The sequence below is a fragment of the Somniosus microcephalus genome, chromosome 2 (genome assembly GCF_052327205.1).
Source record: "Somniosus microcephalus isolate GS21.2 chromosome 2, FLI_Smic_1.0, whole genome shotgun sequence".
Taxonomy (NCBI): domain Eukaryota; kingdom Metazoa; phylum Chordata; class Chondrichthyes; order Squaliformes; family Somniosidae; genus Somniosus; species Somniosus microcephalus.
Genome location: NC_140988.1, coordinates 379,694,634 through 379,715,993, shown reverse-complemented (window position 1 = coordinate 379,715,993; position 21,360 = coordinate 379,694,634). Strand labels below are relative to the sequence as shown.

General features: G+C 50.3%; 1 protein-coding gene across 6 annotated transcripts in view; it reads left to right on the top strand.

Moving 5' to 3' along the window:
• Window positions 1-21,360, top strand: part of dysf (dysferlin, limb girdle muscular dystrophy 2B (autosomal recessive)) — a 456,546-nt gene that overhangs the window by 363,001 nt on the left and 72,185 nt on the right. For all 6 annotated transcript variants that reach the window (XM_085975973.1, XM_085975981.1, XM_085976004.1 and 3 more), the window contains 3 exons: window positions 10,998-11,039; window positions 13,616-13,717; window positions 18,141-18,302. In XM_085975973.1, coding sequence (XP_085832099.1) covers window positions 10,998-11,039; window positions 13,616-13,717; window positions 18,141-18,302 — 306 coding nt within the window. The remainder of the gene's footprint in view (window positions 1-10,997; window positions 11,040-13,615; window positions 13,718-18,140; window positions 18,303-21,360) is intronic.

Here is a 21,360-nt window from a genome sequence, read left to right as displayed (position 1 = left end):
CATGTATACCACATCCACTGCACTACCCTCATCCACACACCTAGTCACCCCCTCAAAAAATTCAATCAAATTAGTCAGACATGATCTTCCCTTGACAAAGCCATGCTGACTATCCCTGATTAATCCTTGCCTCTCCAAGTGGAGACTAATTCTGTCCCTCAGAATTTTTTCCAATAATTTCCCTACCACTGATGTTAGGCTCACTGGCCTGTAGTTCCCTGGTTTATCCCTACTACCCTTCTTGTATAATGGTACTACATTAGCTGTTCTTCAGTCCTCTGGCACCTCCCCTGTGGCCAGAGAGGTCTGAAAATTTGTGTCAGAGCCCCTGCAATCTCCTCCTTTGCCTCATACAGCAGCCTGGGATACATCTCGTCCGGGCCTGGGGATTTATCCACTTTTAAGCCTGCTAAAACCGCCAGTACCTCCTCCCTCTCGATGCTAATATGTTCAAGTATATCACAGTCCCCCTGCCCGATTTCTATGTCTACATCGTCCCTCTCCATAGTGAACACAGATGCAAAAAATTCATTTAAAACCCCACCTACATCTCCTGGCTCCACACACAGATTGCCACTTTGGTCCCTAATGGGCCCTACTCTTTCCCTAGTTATCCTCTTGCCCTTAATATACTTATAAAACACCTTAGGATTTTCCTTTATTTTGCTCGCCAGTGTTATTTCATGGCCCCTCCTCACTCTCCTAATTTCTTTTTTAAGTATCCCCCTGCACTTTTTATACTCCTTTAGGGCTTCCTCTGTCTTTAGTCCTTTGTATCTGCCAAAAGCCCTCCTTTTTTTCCTAATCCATTCTCGTAGATCCCTTGATATCCAAGGTTCCCTGGGCTTGTTGGTCCCACCCTTGACCTTTACGGGAACATGTTGGCGTTGTACTCTCTCAATTTCCTTTCTGAAAGACTCCCATTGCTCTGATGTGGATTTTCCTACAAGTAGCTGATCCCAGTCCACTTTGGCCAGATCCTGCCTTATCATATTAAAATCGGCCTTCCCCCAGTTTAGAACCTTTATTTCCGGTCCATCTCTGTCCTTTTCCATGACCACCTTAAATCTCACCGAATTATGGTCACTGTCACCAAAGTGCTCACCTACTAACACTTCTACCACTTGCCCGGCCACATTCCCTAGAATTAGGTCCAGTACCGCCCCCTCTCTTGTAGGACTTTCTACATGTTGGCTCAAGAAGCTCTCCTGGATGCACTTTAAGAATTCTGCACCCTCTAAGCCTTTCACACTCTGACTATCCCAGTTAATATTGGGGAAGTTGAAATCCCCCACTATTATTACCCTATTATTTGCACAGTTCTCTGAGATTTGCCTACATACCTGTTCCTCTATCTCCCCCTGACTGTTTGGGGGTCTATAGTACACTCCCAGCAAAGTGCTTGCCCCCTTTTTGTTTTTAAGTTCTACCTATATGGCCTCATTAGAGGAACCCGCTAATATATCATCCCTCCTTACAGCAGTAATTGACTCCTTAATTAATATTGCGACACCCCCTCCTCTTTTACCCCCCCCCCCCCGTCTCGCCTGAAGATTCTATACCCCGGAATATTGAGCTGCCAGTCTTGCCCCTCCCTCAAACATGTCTCCGTGATAGTAACAATATCATACTCCCATGTGTTCAACAACAACTTCAGTTCATCCACCTTATTCGCAAGACTCCTTGCATTAAAATAAATGCCATCCAGCCTTGCCCTACTCCCTTGTGCCGTTACATATTTGCTCTGCCTTCCAAGCTGACTTTTTTTATCCTCTATATTTGGCTGTACATCACCCCCTATTATAGCTCCACTCTGTATCCCATCCCCCTGCCAAGTTAGTTTAAACCCCCCCCAACAGTGCTAGCAAACCTCCCCGCAAGGATATTTGTCCCGTTCTGGTTCAGGTGCAACCCGTCCGACTTGTACAAGTCCCACCTTTCCCAGAAGCAGACCCAGTGATCCAGGAAACTAAAGCCCTCCCTCCTGCACCAACTCTTTAGCCACGCATTCATCTGCTCTATCCTCCTATTCCTATACTCACTAGCACGTGGCACCGGGAGTAATCCAGAGATTACAACCTTTGAGGTCCTGCTCTTTAATCTGCTACCTAGCTCCCTAATGTCTTGCTGCAGGACCTCATCCCTCTTCCTACCCATGTCATTGGTCCCAATGTGAACCACGACCTCTGACTGTTCACCCTCCCCCTTCAGAATGCCCTGCAGCCATTCAGTGACATCCTTGACCCTGGCACCAGGGAGGCAACAAACCATCCTGGTGTCACGTCTACGGCCACAGAAACGCCTATCTGTTCCCCTTACGATAGAATCCCCTACCACTATTGCTCTCCCACTCTTTTTCCTCCCTTCCTGAGCAGCAGAAGCACCCCCGGTGCCAGGAAGTTGGCTGCTGCTGCCTTCCCCTGGTAAGTCATCCCCCTCAACAGTATCCAAATCAGTATACTGTACTTGTTTGAGAGGGGAATGGCCACAGTGGTCCCCTGCACTACCTGCCTGCCTCTACTGCTCTGCCTGATGGTCACCCATTTCCCTTCTGCCTGTGCAGCCCTTACCTGCGGTGTGACCAACTCACTAAACGTGTTATCCACGACCTTCTCAGCATCGCGAATGCTCCAAAACTCATCCAACCGCAGCTCCAGCGCCTCAATGCGGTCTGCTAGTAGCTGCAGCTGGATACATTTCCAGCACACATGGTCGTCAGGGACACCGGCAGCGTCCCTGAATTCCCACATAGCGCAGGTGGAGCATAACACGGGGCTGGGCTGTCCTGACATGACTTACCCTTTAATTAATTTTAATTAATTCAAAACCACCAATTAAAGATATACTCTAGGGCGCTTGTATGGCAGAAGCCCCCGCTACACCAGAGAGACCCTAGAAAATATAAACCGCTGAATTGAAGTTACCTTACAGCTAAATGATATAATTTAAGGGCTCTGGTTTACAAACAAACTATAAACCACGGAGTTTAATTTAAAAAGAGAGAAATACTTTCCTGACTTGGAAATATATCACCGTTCCTTCATCATCGCTGGGTCAAATTCCTGGAACTCCCTCCCTAACAGCACTGTGGGAATACCTTCACCACACGGACTGCAGCGGTTCAAGAAGGTGGCTCACCACCACCTCTCGAGGGCAATTAAGAATGGGCAATAAATGTTGGTCTTGCCAGCGACGCCCACATCCCATAAACTAATTTTAAAAAGAGGCCATTCCACCCATCGAGTCTGCGCCGGCTCTTTCAGTCAGTCCCACTCCCCGCTCTCTCTCCATATCCCTGCAATTTTTTCTCCTTCAAGTATTTATCCAATTCCCTTTTGAAGGCTACTATTGAATCTCAGGAGTGGGACTTGAACCCACGACCTTTTGACACAGAGGTGAGAGTGCTACCCACTCAGTCACAGCTGACATATAGATTGTAAAGGTATAACGTGGAGATAGTAAACTACCAAGAACGAAACTACTTCAAATTAAACCGTGACATTTTTTTCAACAGAAACTCCCAAACCCGCGACCTCTACCACCCAGAAGGACAAGGGCAGCAGGCGCATGGGAACACCACCACCTCCAAGTTCCCCTCCAAGTCACACACCATCCTGACTTGGAAATATATCGCCGTTCCTTCATCGTCGCTGGGTCAAAATCCTGGACCTCCCTCCCACGGTGGGAGTATCTTTGTCCCATTCCTAATTGCCCCTTGAGAAGGTGGTGGTGAGCTGCCTTCTTGAACCGCTGCAGTCCCGTGTGGTGAAAGTGCTCCCACAGTGCTGTTAGGGAGGGAGTTCCAGGATTGTGACCCAGCGACGATGAAGGAACGGCCGATATACGTCCAAGTCAGGACGGTGTGTGACTTGGAGGGAAATCCATCCATTTCTAGATGGATGCGCTAAGCTGGGACTAATTGAAAGGTCTCATCCTCCTGTGATCAGGGGTTAGGCTTTAAGAACATAACATAAGAATTAGGCGCAGGAGTCGACCATTTGGCCCCTCGAGGCTGCTCCGCCATTCAGTCAGATCATGGCTGACCATCGACCTCAACTCCACTTTCCCGCCTGATCCCCATATCCCTTGATTCCCTGGAGTCCAAGAATCTATCGATCTCAGTCTTGAACATACTCAACGACTGAGCCTCCACAACCCTCTGGGGCAGAGAATTCCAAAGATTCACCACCCTCTGAGTGAAGAAATTCCTCCTCATCTCAGTCTTAAATGGCCAACCCCTTATCCTGAGACTGTGCCCCCTAGTTCTAGCCACTCCGGCCAGGGGGAATCAGCCTTTCAGCATCTAACCTGTCAAGCCCCCTCTGAATTTTACACATTTCAATGAGATCACCTCTCATTCCTCTAAACGCCAGAGAATATCGGCCCTTTGATTTGCCCTCCGACCGTTTCACGCTGCACAAGGAATGGCCGAGGCTGGATCCCTCTGCCTCTGCTCCTCTCAAGACCTGCCAGCAGTGCAGCAAAGTAACCTGCCATAGCATATCACTACCAGCAGGGAGCAGCAGTGCTCTTTGTAAACCAGGAAGTGAATAGTTCAGTGCAAACAACAACTGGTGTTTATAGGAGGGGGCGGGGGTGGGGGGTGGTGTTGGAGCAGACCAACATCTTGATCAAAGAGATGGGCTTTAAGGATAATCTTAAAGTAGGAGAGAGAGGCAGAGAGGTTTAGGGACGGACTTCCAGAGCTTAGGGCCCAGAAGGCTGAAGGCACGGCCGCCAATGGTGGAGCGAAGGAAACTGGGGATGCTCAAGAGGGTTAGAGACATAGTGAGGAGTGAAGGTTTTTTTTTAATTCGTTTTTATGGGATGTGGGCGTCACTGGCAAGGCCAGCATTTATTGCCCATCCCTAGTTGCCCTTGAGAAGGTGGTGGTGAGCTGCCTTCTTGAACCGCTGCAGTCCGTGTGGTGAAGGTACTCCCACAGTGCTGTTAGGGAGGGAGTTCCAGGATTTTGACCCAGCGACAATGAAGGATCGGCGATATACTTCCAAGTCAGGATGGTGTGTGACTTGGAGGGGAACTTGGAGGTGGTGGTGTTCCCATGCGCCTGCTGCCCTTGTCCTGCTAGGTGGAAGAGGTCGCGGGTTTGGGAGGTGCTGCCGAAGAAGCCTTGGCGAGTTGCTGCAGTGACAGGGTCTGGTTCAACATAAAGTGACAATTTTAAATCTGAAGCACTGGTGGCCCCGGGAGCCAATGTAGGTCAGCGAGCACAGGGGGTGATGGGTGAACAGGACTTGGAGCGAGTTAGGACACAGGGGCAGCAGAGTTTGGGACGAGCTCAAGCTTACGGAGGCTGGAATGTGGGAGGCTGGCCAGGAGAGTGTTGGAATGGTCATGGCTGAGGGTTTCAGCAGCTGGGCTGAGGCGGGGGCGATATTACGGAGGTGGAAGTGGGCAGTCTTGGTGAGGGAGCGGGTATGGGGTCGGAAGCTCAGCTCAGGGTCAAAATCGGATGCCCGGTTTGTGAACAGTCTGGTACAGCCAGAGACAGTTGGCAGGGGCAGGGGGGTGGGTGAAGCTGATATCGACGATACGAAGTTCGTGGCAAGGGACCCGAACTGATGGCTTCAGTCAGAGATTCCCCATTGAGCGGCCCATGTTTCACACCTTCCCCCCTCTCTTCCCTCCCCTCTCTGCACTGTCACTACAACGTGCTTCAGCCCACACCGTGGACACCTCCCTCTCCAACAATGGCCATCCTTGGAGCCTAATGCAGGAAACTCTCTTTTAACCGGCACCTAAATAACCGGAAATCTCTCTTAACCGGCAAAATGCAGTAGTAGGTTCAAGTAAGTTTTACTTTATATTAGTGGCCGTGTAACAGGGACTCCTGGATCTGTGGCCGTGTAACCGGGGTTCCTGCACCTGTTGCTGTGCAACAGGGACTCCTGGATCTGTGGCCGTGTAACCGGGACTCCTGCACAAGTGCCGTGTAACCGGGGCTCCTGCACAAGTGCTGTGTAACCAGGGCTCCTGCACCTGTGGCCGTGTAACCGGGACTCCTGCACCTGTGGCCGTGTAACCGGGGCTCCTGCACCTGTGGCCGTGTAACCGGGACTCCTGCACCTGTGGCCGTGTAACCGGGACTCCTGCACAAGTGCCATGTAACCGGGACTCCTGCACAAGTGCTGTGTAACCGGGACTCCTGCACCTGTGGCCGTGTAACCGGGACTCCTGCACCTGTGGCCGTGTAACCGGGACTCCTGCACCTGTGGCCGTGTAACCGGGACTCCTGCACAAGTGCCGTGTAACCGGGACTCCTGCACCTGTGGCCGTGTAACCGGGACTCCTGCACAAGTGCCGTGTAACCGGGACTCCTGCACCTGTGGCCGTGTAACCGGGACTCCTGCACAAGTGCCGTGTAACCGGGACTCCTGCACCTGTGGCCGTGTAACCGGGACTCCTGCACAAGTGCCGTGTAACCGGGGCTCCTGCACCTGTGGCCGTGTATGGGGCTCTCGTACCTTGGTAAGTATACCTCTCTGTAATCCGGACTTTTTGATCAACCGGTCCCGTCGGTGCCGGATAAAAAAGAGTTTCCTGTCGTGTCAAATTCTGGAGTCGATTAATGCTGGGGCCCCATGTTCTGCAGTAGTTGAGATGTCCCAGGATATAGTATCCCTAGAACCAGAAGAGAGAGGGGAGACTTTCATCGCACGGAATCTGGAACTCAGAATCCAAAGAAAGAAAGAATTTGCATTTATATAGCGCCTGCCTTTCATGACCTCAGGATGTCCTAAAGCACTTTACAGCCAATGAGGTATTTTTTGAAGTGGGGCCACTGTTGTAATGTAGGAAATGATGCAGCCAATACGCACAGCAAGATCCCACAAACAGCGATAAGGTGAATGACCAGGCAACGATAGCAAAATACTGCGGATGCTGGAAATCCGAAATAACAACAGGAAACGCTGGAAAAACTCAGCAGGCCAGGCAACATCGGTGGAGAGAGAAACAGAGTTAACGTTTCAGGTCGAAACCCTTCGTCAGAACTGAGAAAAAAGCAGGAAATGGAAAGCAAGTTTAGGGGCTGGGAAAAGGGGGAGGGGATGAAAGAACAAAAGGATAGAAAGCAGGAGAGATTAAGAGACATTGAGAGACATTAAGAGATATTCAAGGTGAGAGGAGATGGTAATGGGGCAGGTTAAGGAGCAAAGGATGGCTCTAGATGGGGTGTGAATTGCGCTGGTGACCAGGCAATCTGTTTTAGGGGTAAGTGTTGACCAAGGCACTAGTGAGATCTCCACGGGATCTTTTCCGTCCACCTGAGAGGGCAGACGGGGCCTCGGTTTAACGTCTCATCTAAAAGACGGCACCTCCGACAGTGCAGCGCTCCCTCAGCACTGCACTGGAGTGTCAGCCTGGATTATGGGCCACAGGTTTCCGGAGCGGGACTATGAATCCACAACCTTCCGAGGTGGAGGCAAGAGAGAGCGCTGCCCACTGAGCCACGGGTGACATTGAATCCAAAAGGAACAAGAGGGGGGGCCATTCAACCGCTCGAGCCGGCTCCGCCGTTCAGTTAGTTCACGGCTGATCTATACCTCAACCCTAATCGACCTGCCTTTGCTCCATACCCCTCGAACCCCCTTACCTGACTAAAATCTATCACTCTCAGTCTTGAAAGCTCCAATTGTTCCCCAGAACTTTAGGGGGGTGAGAGTTCCAGATTTCCACTACCATCTGTGTGGAAAGAAGTGCTTCCTGACTTCCCCCTCTGTACAGACTGGCTCCAGAGGCTGAGTATAGAAACATAGAAACATAGAAGATAGGAGCAGGAGTAGGCCATTCGGCCCCTCGAGCCTGCTCCGCCATTCAATGCGATCATGGCTGATCATCCAAATTCAGTACCTGGTCCCTGCTTTCTCCCCATACCCCTTGATCCCTTTAGCCTTAAGAAATATATCTAACTCCTTCTTGAGTATATTTAATGAATTGGCCTCTACTGCCTTCTGTGGTAGAGAATTCCACAGGTTCACCACTCTCTGGGTGAAGAAATTCCTCCTCATTTCTGTCCTAAATGGCTTACCCCTTACCCTTAGACTGTGACCCCTGGTTCTGGACTCCCCGACCATCGGGAACATCCTTCCTGCATCTAGTCTGTCCAGTCCTGTTAGAATTTTATAAGTTTCAATGAGATCCCCTCTCATTCTTCTAAACTCCAGCGAGTACAAGCCCAATCGACCCAATCTCTCCTCATACGTATCGGCAGTCCTCTAATTAAAAGCAGGAAGGCATTAGCTCTTTAACGAGAGGCAAGTGTCTAATTAAAGAAAAACACACTGCACTAGTCTGGCTGGGAGGCAGCGTGTGGCCGAGACCTGCCGTTTATGGAGAGGTGCTGGATGCTGGGGAGTGGGATGAGGAGGGGACGGAGATGTAGCATTGGCACCTTGATAGATTCTCCGTGACAAAACAAGGGGCTCTTACCCGTCGCCCAAGTCCTGGGGATTTCTTTATCCCGTCTTGTCCCCCTCCCCCCGGTAGGGTTTCCAACACTCCAGGATTGCCTTGGAGTCTCCGGGAATTAAAGACTCCTCTCGTGGACACTGGTGTCGGTCACAGTGACCGTGAAGCTGTCGGGCAGTCGAGAAAATCCCAACTGGTTCACTGATGTCCTTCAGGGAAGGAAAAACCTGCCGTCCTCACCCGCCCTGGGCCTCTATGTGACTCCTGTCCCCACCCCGACGGTGGTTGACTCTTAGCTGCCCCCTGAAACGGCCGCTCAGTTGTAACAAAAGAATTCACCGCACGGACTTCAGCGGTTCAAGGCAGCGGCTCACCGCCACCTTCTCCAGGGGCAATGAGCGATGGGCAATAAATGCCGGCCTTGCCAACGACGCCCACATCCCGGGAATGAATTTTTTTTTAAATGATAAGGAGCATTAAAAAAATAGGTGTGCTTTTTGGTTCTTTATTTTATTTGGACACTTTTGTTTATTAGTTGTTAAAAATATTGGAGACGGGAGGGAACGAAGAGGTTGTTTGACCCGGGGGGCGGGAGGTCATGAGATGAAAGCGCCAGGAATTTGGACGACCAGAGTTGGCGACCCCACTCCCTGGGGCTTGCTGGGTAAACACACCCTGCGTTGCGATACCGAGCCAGAGGGAACAGGAAGATCCCAGGTTTGACCCTTGACCCGTGCAGCTAGTTGCGCTCATCCCGTCAACGCGATGGAAAAGAGTTGAATCTTTGGCCCCCCCCACCACCCACCTGCCCATCATTCACGCCGACATTGGAGACTAAAGGAAAAGGAACAGATATTTCCTCTCTGTTTTGTTTTATGCTTGAGTTGAGCGCCTGGCTATGATGTTGTGCTGTTTGTGTTATCTGCGGGGGTGAGAATCCTGTTCAACCCAGCTCGACTCACTAATGGTGAATACTGCCCTGATTTATCCTTATGTGGATCGGTGTCAAATTTGTTCTCTTAAAATAGTCCTGTGAAGCGCCTTGGGATGTTTTACTATGTTAAAGGCACTCTGTAAATACAAGTTGTTGTTGTCAATGGCTCATCGCTGTCAAACTGGCCACTCGTGAGAGGGGATGGGGAGGTGTGAAGGATGAGGGGAGGAGGGAAGGGGAAGGGGAGGAGGAGGAAGAGGGGAAGAGGCAGGGAAAAGAGAAAGAGGGATGGCGAGGTATGAATGAAGGGGAGGAGAGAAAGGGAGGAGGGAAGAGGAAGTGAGGGAAGGAGAGGGTTAGGGGGAATGGGAGGGATGGGAGAGGGTAGGGGAGAGGGTAGGAGACAGGCGGAGGGGAAAGGAAATACAGGAAGCGAAGGCGTGAGGTGGAGTGTTGCAGAGAGTTGCAGATCTGTGGATATATGCCAAGAAACTAAACAAGGTTTGCCAAATGATTTATCATGACTGTGGGGCTACCTTTTAAACTTAAACTGTGTGGTAGACATCCAAAAGGTAAATACTCTGGGGCGAAAGGTCAAAGGTAAAGGTTGGAGGGGTAGAAGTCCAAGGAGTAGAGGTCCTAGGGTTTCGATCCCAGGGGTAGCAGTCAGAGGACAGCAGGCCTGAGGGGGAGGAGGCCTGAGAGATGGGGGGAGGCCTGAGAGATGGAGGGAGTGATGAGAGATGGAGGGAGTCTGGAGAGATGGAGGGAGTCCTGAGAGATGGAGGGAGTGATGAGAGATGGAGGGAGTGATGAGAGATGGAGGGAGTCCGGAGAGATGGAGGGAGTGATGAGAGATGGAGGGAGAGATGAGAGATGGAGGGAGTGATGAGAGATGGAGGGAGTGATGAGAGATGGAGGGAGTCCGGAGAGATGGAGGGAGTGATGAGAGATGGAGGGAGTCCGGAGAGATGGAGGGAGTGATGAGAGATGGAGGGAGTGATGAGAGATGGAGGGAGTGATGCGAGATGGAGGGAGTGATGAGAGATGGAGGGAGTCCTGAGAGATGGAGGGAGTCCTGAGAGATGGAGGGAGGCCTGAGAGATGGAGGGAGTGATGAGAGATGGAGGGAGTGATGAGAGATGGAGGGAGTGATGCGAGATGGAGGGAGTGATGAGAGATGGAGGGAGTCCTGAGAGATGGAGGGAGTGATGAGAGATGGAGGGAGGCCTGAGAGATGGAGGGAGGGAGTGATGAGAGATGGAGGGAGTGATGCGAGATGGAGGGAGTGATGAGAGATGGAGGGAGTCCTGAGAGATGGAGGGAGTGATGCGAGATGGAGGGAGTGATGAGAGATGGAGGGAGTGATGAGAGATGGAGGGAGTGATGAGAGATGGAGGGAGTGATGCGAGATGGAGGGAGTGATGCGAGATGGAGGGAGTGATGAGAGGTGGAGGGAGTGATGAGAGATGGAGGGAGTCCTGAGAGGGATGGAGGTTTGATAAAGTGTTCGATTTCTCCAGAAACATTAACTTTTTTCTTATATTTTCTGAATCTTGTTTTACTGGTGGGACTAACGATCGTCTCTCTGCTTCCTCCCTGCACAATTCTCCTCTGAAATGGGTCTAATCAGCTCTGCGTTCCTGATTTCTTCTGCGAGGGTCTGCTGCGATGGGTATATCTGCTCACCTCCTTCACAGGCCTTTGAAGCTTGGTCTTTATTTACTCTTTATTACTTTATAAAGTTGCTTTTTATATATGATAACTGTGAAAAGAATGAAACTGAGAAAAAATGTATGTAACATAGAATTCTCAGTAATGAACCCTGCCTGATACCCCCTCCGCAATCCTGGCCATCTCTTAACTGCGTGCGGCTAAACAAAGACTGGTCAGTTCTCTCGATCTGCCTAACTCTCTGTTTTTGTCAGTCTTTCTGCCTCAGTCATCCTGCTATGTCTTTCTGCCTTTTTCAGTTTCTCTTTCCCACTCGTTTTCTCTCTCTTCTCTTTCTCGCTCATTCTTCTGTGTCCCTTTCTCTCCTTTGTCTATCTTACTCTCTCTGTTCATCACTATTTGTCACTGCCTGTCTCTCTCTCTCTCTCTCTCTCTCTCCTCATTCTATCTCTTACTCTGTCTATCTCCCCTCTCACTCAATCTTTCTCTTACATAGAAGATAGGAGCAGGAGTAGGCCATTCGGCCCCTCAAGCCTGCTCCGCCATTCAATGAGATCATGGCTGATCATCCAAACTCAGTACCCTGTCCCTGCTTTCTCTCCATATCCCTTGATCCCTTTAGCCTTAAGAAATATATCTAACTCCTTTTTGAATATATTTAATGAATTGGCCTCCACTGCCTTCTGTGGTAGAGAATTCCACAGGTTCACCACTCTCTGGGTGAAGAAATTCCTCCTCATCTCAGTCCTAAATGGCTTACCCCTTATCCTTAGACTGTAACCCCTGGTTCTGGACTCCCCTGCCATCGGGAACATCCTTCCTGCATCTAGTTTGTCTAGTCCTGTTAGAATTTTATAAGTTTCAATGAGATCCCCTCTCATTCTTCTAAACTCCAGTGAGTATAAGCCCAATCGACACAATCTCTCCTCATACGTCATTCCTGCCATCCCAGGTATCAGTCTGGTGAATCTTCGCTGAACTCCTTCCATGGTAAGAACATCCTTCCTCAGATAAGGTGACCAAAACTGCACACAACACTCTCCTGCCTCCTCTTTCTGTCTCTGTTACTCTCTCTTCATCACTGTCGCTGTCTCTCCCTCTCGCCTCATTCTGTCTCTTACTTTGTCCCTCTTTCTGTCTAACTCCCTCTCTCACTCTCTCATTTTTTCTTCTTCCCCCATCTCTTGGCTTTCCTCTTCCATTGTTGCTTTTTTTTTTCATTCCCGTCTTGTTTTTCTTATCTCCCTCTCTTATGCTGCCCTCTACACCTCTTCCACCCTCTTGCTCTTCCTATTTCTCTGCACGCGCGCACCCTCTTCCAGTCCCGTCTCGCTCTCCCTCTCCCTCTGTCTCTTGGTCCCATACACTCGCACGCCCGCTCTCTCCTGCACTCTGTGGGCTGGATTTTCATTCAGGAGTCGGGTAGGAGGCGGGACTACAGCTTTCGGGGTTGTAGTCCCGCCTCCATCGAGATGCGGCCAATCCACGTGATTTTCACTTGATTGGCCTTGTTGAACCCGCACAGCGGGCTCAGCAGGCCAATTAAGGGCCAACCGGCAACAGGTGACGTCACAGACTGAAATTTCATCTGTCAAGACGTGTTGACAGATGAAATATCAGTGTTTCACAGCTGTTTGAAGCTGTCAAACACTGACGGTCTTACTTCTAACCTGAGTCCTTCTCCACAGACTCAGTTAGAAATCTCTCCGGCACAGAAAGCTGCAGGCTGTCACTTTTGACAGATCGCGGCCATTCTGCTTTCTGTGCCGGTTAGATGATGGACTCCTGAAACCTAGAGGAAGGAAGGCTGAAAAGGTAAGTACAGGTAGTTTAAACTTCTTTACACACTTTAGACACACCAAACACACTTACCTTTGCACTCATGCACACATCACTTACCTGAACACCGACATCTCGACCCCTCCAAGTCCTTCAACCCGACGGCCCAACTCCTCTAACTTGGCGTGGTTTGGAGCCGTCGGGAATCCCACACTTCAACATCAAAAATAGGGATTAGGCTAAAAACTGCCTGTTAACTACCTGTTAACAGGCAGTTAATTGGCACTAATCCCTTCCCGCCTCGGGTAGGCGGGTCCTAGTGAGGGGCGGGTACCTGCCTCCTTTGAAACTGGCATGGAGGCGGGTTGGGTGCGGGAAGGGGTCAGGACACCTGATTTCGGGATTTTAACCCTCCGCACGCCTCCAATCCCGACTCCACGGCCCAATGAAAATCCTGCCCTGTGTGTCTCTCTTTGCTTCTGTGCTCGCGTGGACTGGTGTACCTGGATGCGTGTGCATGAGCATGTGTGCCTCTCTGTGGATGAGCAGTCGCTGTGTTCTGCAGAGTGTCTTATCAGAGCTGTAAAACTACGCTTGTTAACAAGCCTGGCATTGGTGACAACCCCTCCCCTGATAGCTGCCGCAAAATGACGCCGCCTCCTTGGTGTCTCCTTCACCCGCAGAGGGCACTGAGGCTCGTTGTTTGCACGCCCGAGTCGATAGTGCACAGCCTCGCTCTCGGAAGATTGTTCTGAGCTCGCTAACTCCGCTCCTTTTTTCTCTCCCGCCTTTCACCAGGAAGACGACACGGACCTTCCTTACCCACCCCCGCAGCGGGAGCCGGATATCTACATGGTGCCCCAGGGGATCAAACCCGTCCTGCAACGCACCGGTATCGAGGTGAGTATCCACACGCTGCTCTCCGCCGCCTTAGTCTGCCGGGCCAACGAGGTCGGAATGGGTGACCTCACAGGTGCAGGGGTCGAACCAGAATTTCAGGCTCCATCTCCGTAACATCGCCCACCTCCGCCCTAGCCTCAGCTCAACTGCTGCTGAAACCCTCATCCCTGCCTTTCATTACCTCCAGACTCAACTATTCCAACATACTCCTGGCTGGCCTCCCATCTCTCACCCTCCGTAAACTTGAATTCATCCAAAACCCCTGCTGCCCGTGTCCTAACTCGCACCAAGTCCTGTTCACCCATCACCCATTGTGCTCGCTGCCCCGTGTCCTAACTCGCACCAAGTCCCGGTCACCCATCACCCATTGTGCTCGCTGCCCCGTGTCCTAACTCGCACCAAGTCCTGTTCACCCATCACCCCCTGTGCTCACTGCCCCGTGTCCTAACTCGCACCAAGTCCCGTTCACCCATCACCCATTGTGCTCGCTGGCCTACATTGGCTCCCGGTCCGGCAATGCCTCAAATTAAAAATTATCATCCTTGTTTTCAAATCCCTCCATGGCCTCGCCCCTCCCTATCTCTGTAACCTCCTCCAGTCCCACAACCCTCCCGAGATATCGATGCTCCTCCAATTCTGGCCCCTTGTGCATCCCCGATTTTAAATCACTCCACCATTAGTGGCCGTGCCTTCAGTTGCCGAGGCCCTAAGCTCTGGAATTCCCCCCCCCATTAAACTCCCCGCCTCTCTCTCCTCCTTTAAGATGCTCCATAAAACCTACCTCTTTGACAATTTTTTTGGTCACCTGTCCTAATATCTCCTTTTTTGGCTCCACACAAGCCTCGTCCCATCCTTCCTCATCTAACTCTATCAGCTTAACCTTCTATTCCCTTCTCCCTCATGTGTTTATTCAGCCTCCCCTTAAATGCATCGATACTATTCACCTCAACCACTCCCTGTGGTAACGAGTTCCACATTCTCACCACTAAAGAAGTTTCTCCTGAATTCCCTATTGGATTTATTAGTGACTATCTTATATTTATGGCCCCTAGTTCTGGTCTCCCCCACAAGTGGAAACTTCTTCTCTATGTCTACCCTATCGAACCCTTTCATAATCTTAAATTCCTCTATCAGGTCACCCCTCAGTCTTCTCTTTTCTAGAGAAAAGAGCCCCAGACAGTTCAATCTTTCCTGATAGGTACAACCTCTCCGCTCTGGTATCATTCCAGTAAATCTTTTTTTGCACCTTCTCTAGTATTCCTATATCCTTTTTATAATATGGAGATCGGAATTGTTCACAGTACTCCGTGTGGTCTAACCAAGGTTCGGGACAAGTTTAACATAACTTCTGTGCTTTTCCATTCCGTCCCTCTAGAAATGAACCCCAGTGCTTTGTTTTTTTTTATGGCCTCATTAGCCTGCACCGTTACTTTTAGTGATCTGTGTATCAGTACCCCCAGATCTCTCTGTTCCTCTGCCTCATTTAAATCTTTATTTTCCAGGGAGTATGTGGCCTCCTTGTTCTTCCTGCCAAAATGTATTACCTCACACTTATCTGTATTGAAGTTCATTTCCCAATTACACGCCCATTCTGCAAGTTTATAATGTCTTCCTGTATTTTGTCGTAGTCCTCTGCCGTATTAACCACACCCCCCAGTTTGGTGTCATCCACAAAATTTGAAATTGTACTTCCGATTCCTGAGTTCAAATTACTTCCCACCCTTTGCCAATCCGAGTAACTACCGTTAGCCCCTACTCTCTGTTTTCTGTTTTGTAGCCAGCTTGCTATCCAGTCTGCTACTTGTCCCCTGACTCCACATGTTCTGACCTTAGTCATGAGTCTACTATGCCGATGTTTATTCTCCACTCCCCTCTTCATCTAATCTCTTTGCCGTGTACTTCTGGCCCTTGTCATGCTTGAGCCTTCTTTCATTGTTGATCAGACTCCAGTGGGGCACATATTCAAGTTGCAACTTACAATTGAAAGCATTAGCACGCTCACATTTTCCAAAGGGCTTCACTCAACCAGGCAGCAAGGTGCACACAGGATGGGCTGCAGGTTGGATCTATGACTCTCGTTGCCTCTAGGTCCCATCTAACTCCGCCTAAACAGAGGTTCTCTGCCTGCTACACCCACCCATACAGAGGCACTCTCTCTCTTTAATCCCCCATCAAAAGGAACTCTCCTGGCTCAATGGGTAGCCCTCTCACCTCTGAGTCAGAAGGTTGTGGTTTCAAGTCCCACTCCAGAGACTTGAGCACAAAAATCTAGGCTGACACTCCCAGTGCAGTACTGAGGGAGAGCTGCACTGTCGGAGGTGCCATCTTTTGGATGAGACATTAAACTGAGGCCCCATCTGCTCTCTCAGGTGCATGTAAAAGATCCCATGACACTATTTCAAAGTAGAGCAGGGGAGTTATCCCCGGTGTCCTGGTCAATATTTATACCTCAATCAACATCACTAGAACAGATTATCTGGTCATTATCACATTGCTGTTTGTGGGAGCTTGCTGTGCGCAAATTGACTGCCGCATTTCCTACATTACAACAGTGACTACACTTCAAAAAGTATTTCATTGGCGGTAAAGCGCTTTGGGACGTCCAGTAATCACAGAATCACAGAAACCCCACAGTGCAGATAGAGGCCATTTCGGCCCATCGAGCCTGCACCGACACATATCCCACCTGATCCCCGTAACCCCTACACCAACACATATCCCACCCTATCCCCCTAACACTAAGGGTCAATTTATCATAGCCAATCAACCTAACCCGCACACCTTTGGACTGTGGGAGGAAACCGGAGCACCCGGAGGAAACCCACGCAAACACGGGGAGAATGTGCAAACTCCACACAGACAGTCACCCGAGGCCGGATTCGAACCCGGGTCCCTGGCGCTGTGAGGCAACAGTGCTAACCACTATGCCATCATGGAAGGCGCTGGAGAAAGGCAAGTCTTTCTTTTTTTTCTAAATTCCTGAATTCACAGAAAGAACCCCCCCCCCCAATTGAGATAAATGAAGGGCTTGTGACAACCCAAAACCTTCTGGGACCTTGAATGTTGGCTACACCTTCCTCCATCGGCCTGTGGCAGAGTTTTCACTATCCTCCTCCAGTTGGAAGGTCTACCCATTGGCCCCACTTACCCCCAGGGAGAATCGTCTTTATGGGGCTGAACGTGGTGTGAGAATACCGTTGCTTTTAGTCCCTTTTTTAGTTTGGTTACAATTGGACTCGTAGATACATCCAGACCTGACTCATGGGAGGTACCTGCCTGTGTCTTCCATCTAAATAATGTCCCATGGGGCTGTGTGGCCCACACCTATAAAAAGAACATAGAACATAAGAAATAGGAACAGGAGTAGGCCATTCAATAAGATCACGGCTGAACTTCTATCTCAACTCCACCTTCTCGCCCTATCCCGATATCCCTTGATTCCCTTAGTATCTAAAAATCAATCGATCTCTGTCTTGAATATACTCAATGACTGAGCCTCCACAGCTCTATGGGGTAGAGAATTCCAAAGATTCACCACCCTCTGAGTGAAGATATTTCTCCTCATCTCAGTCCTAAATGGCCGACCCCTTATCCTGAGACTATGCCCCCCCTGGTTCTAGACTCTCCAGCCAGGGGAAACAACCTCTCAGCATCTACCCTGTCAATCCCCCTCAGAATCTTGTATGTTTCAATGAGATCACCTCTCATTCTTCTAAACTCTAGAGAGTATCGGCCCATTCTACTCAATCTCTCCTCATAGGACAACCCTCTCATCCCAGGAATCAGCCGAGTGAACCTTTGTTGCACCGCCTGTAAGGCAAGTTACATCTTTCCTTCGGTAATGAGATTCTTTTCTCTCGAGAAGCAGTAGCAAATTTGACATAGAATATTACAGCACAGAAACAGGCCGTTCGGCCCAACTGGTCTGTGCCAACTGGTGTTTATGCTCACCACCAGCCTCCTCCCACCCCACTTTATCTCACCCTAACCCGCATATCAACTGGCATCAGAAATGTCCCAGAGTGGATTAGATATGGTGGCATAGTGGTTATGTTACTGGACCAGTAATCCCGAGGCCTGGACTAATTGATCCAACGACATCAGTTCAATTCCCACCACGGCTAGTTGGTGAACTTAAGTTCAAGTTAATTAAATAAATGGAATAAAAAGCTGGTATCAGTAATGGTGACCAAATAACGGTCTGGCCTATATGTGACTCCTAGACCCACAGCAATGTGGTTGACTCTTAACTGCTCTCTGTGGTTCAAGAAGGCGGCTCACCACCTCCTTCTCAAGGGCAATTAGGGATGGGCAATAAATGTTGGCCTTGCCAGCAACGCCCACATCCCATAAACGAATAAAAAAAAAAGTCCATGGTCACACCATTGTATTCAGCTGCTGATCTGCTGTGTATTCACTGCAGGTTCTAGCCTGGGGCTTGAGGAACCTGAAGAGCTACCAGCTAGCGAGCATCTCCTCTCCCAGCCTCATCGTGGAATGCGGAGGGCAAATGGTGCAATCCTGTGTCATTAAGAATGCCAAGAAGAACCCGAACTTCAACACCTCCGTCCTGTTCATAGAAGTGGTGAGTGACCTTTGTACTTTAATCAATAGTTTAGCTATGAGTGTATCTGTTAGAGTATTGACAGGTTCAGGGAACTTCTGTCAGTCTTACGAAGGGAAGAACTAAATTTCAACTCGGTGAACTCTCCCATCGAAACCGATAGCCTAACTCACCCATTGAAGCCCGTCCCTTTATTATCCTAACTGACCCATCAAAGCCCATCCCTCTGGTACCCTAACTCACCCATCAAAGCCCATCCCTCTAATACCCTAACTCACCCATCGAAGCCCATCCCTCTGGTACACTAACTCTCCCATCGAAGCCCATCGCTCTAGTACCCTAACTCTCCCATCGAAGCACATCCCTCTAGTACCCTAACTCACCCATCGAAGCCCATCCCTCTGGTGCCCTAACTCTCCCATCGAAGCCCATCGCTCTAGTACCCTAACTCTCCCATCGAAGCACATCCCTCTGGTACCCTAACTCACCCATCAAAGCCCATCCCTCTAATACCCTAACTCACCCATCGAAGCCCATCCCTCTGGTGCCCTAACTCTCCCATCGAAGCCCATCGCTCTAGTACCCTAACTCTCCCATCGAAGCACATCCCTCTAGCACCCTAACTCACCCATCGAAGCCCATCCCTCTAGTACCCTAACTCACCCATTGAAGCCCATCCATCTAGTACACTAACTCACCCATCAAAGTCCATCACCCTAATACCCTAACTCTCCCATCGAAGCCCGTCCCTTTATTATCCTAACTCACCCATCGAAGCCCATCCCTCTAGTACCCTAACTCACCCATCAAAGCGCTTCCCTCTAGTACCCTAACCCACCCATCAAAGCCCATCCCTCTAGTACCCTAACTCTCCCATCAAAGCCCATCCCTCTGGTACTCTAACTCACCCATCGAAGCCCATCCCTCCAGTACCTTAACTCTCCCATTGAAGCCCACCCCTCTAGTACCCTAACTCACCCATCGAAGCCCATCCCTCTAGTACCCTAATTCACCCATCGAAGCCCATCCCTCTAGTACCCTAACTCACCCATCGAAGCCCATCCCTCTAGTACCCTAACTCTCCCATCGAAGCCCACCCCTCTAGCACCCTAACTCACCCATCGAAGCCCATCCCTCTAGTACCCTAACTCACCCATTGAAGCCCATCCCTCCAGTACCCTAACTCTCCCATCAAAGCCCATCGCTCTAGTACCCTAACTCACCCATTGAAGCCCATCCCTCTAGTACCCTAACTCTCCCATCAAAGCCCATCCCTCTAGTACCCTAACTCTCCCATCAAAGCCCATCCTTCTAGTACCCTAACTCACCCATTGAAGCCCATCCCTCTAGTACCCTAACTCTCCCATCAAAGCCCATCCCTCTAGTACCCTAACTCTCCCATCGAAGCCCACCCCTCTAGCACCCTAACTCACCCATCGAAGCCCATCCCTCTAGTACCCTAACTCTCCCATCAAAGCCCATCCCTCTAGTACCCTAACTCACCCATCGAAGCCCATCCCTCTAGTACCCTAACTCTCCCATCAAAGCCCACCCCTCTAGCACCCTAACTCACCCATCAAAGCCCATCCCTCTAGTATCCTAACTCTCCCATCAAAGCCCATCCCTCTAGTACTCTAACTCACCCATTGAAGCCCATCCCTCTAGTACCCTAACTCACCCATCGAAGCCCATCCCTCTAGTACCCTAACTCTCCCATTGAAACCCATCCCTCTAGTACCCTAACTCTCCCATCGAAGCCCATCCCTCCAGTACCCTAACTCTCCCATCAAAGCCCATCCCTCTAGTACTCTAACTTACCCATTGAAGCCCATCCCTCTAGTACCCTAACTCACCCATCGAAGCCCATCCCTCTAGTACCCTAACTCTCCCATCAAAGCCCACCCCTCTAGCACCCTAACTCTCCCATCAAAACCCATCCCTCTAGTACCCTAACTCACCCATCGAAGCCCATCCCTCTATTACCCTAACTCTCCCATCAAAGCCCATCCCTCTAGCACCCTAACTCTCCCATCAAAGCCCATCCCTCTAGTACCCTAACTCACCCATTGAAGCCCACCCCTCTAGCACCCTAACTCACCCATCGAAGCCCATCCCTCTAGTACCCTAACTCTGCCATCAAAGCCCACCCCTCTAGCCCCCTAACTCACCCATCAAAGCCCATCCCTCTAGTACCCTAACTCTCCCATCAAAGCCCATCCCTCTAGTACTCTAACTCACCCATTGAAGCCCATCCCTCTAGTACCCTAACTCACCCATCGAAGCCCATCCCTCTAGTACCCTAACTCTCCCATTGAAACCCATCCCTCTAGTACCCTAACTCTCCCATCGAAGCCCATCCCTCTAGTACCCTAACTCTCCCATCAAAGCCCATCCCTCTAGTACTCTAACTTACCCATTGAAGCCCATCCCCCTAGTACCCTAACTCACCCATCGAAGCCCATCCCTCTAGTACCCTAACTCTCCCATCAAAGCCCACCCCTCTAGCACCCTAACTCTCCCATCAAAACCCATCCCTCCAGTACCCTAACTCACCCATCGAAGCCCATCCCTCTATTACCCTAACTCACCCATCAAAGCCCATCCCTCTGGTACCCTAACTCACCCATCAAAGCGCATCCCTCTAGTACCCTAACTCACCCATCAAAGCGCATCCCTCTAGTACCCTAACTCACCCATCAAAGTCCATTCCCTCTAGTACCCTAACTCTCCCATCAAAACCCATCCCTCTATTACCCTAACTCACCCATCAAAGCCCATCCCTCTAGTACCCTAACTCACCCATCAAAGCCCATCCCTCTAGCACCCTAACTCACCCATTAAAGCCCATCCCTCTAGTACCCTAACTCACCCATCGAAGCCCATCCCTCTGGTACCCTAACTCACCCATCGAAGCCCATCCCTCTAGCACCCTAACTCACCCATTAAAGCCCATCCCTCTAGTACACTAACTCACCCATCAAAGTCCATCACTCTAATACCCTAACTCACCCATCGAAACCCATCTCTCTAGTACCCTAACTCTCCCATCAAAGCCCATCCCTCTAGTACCCTAACTCTC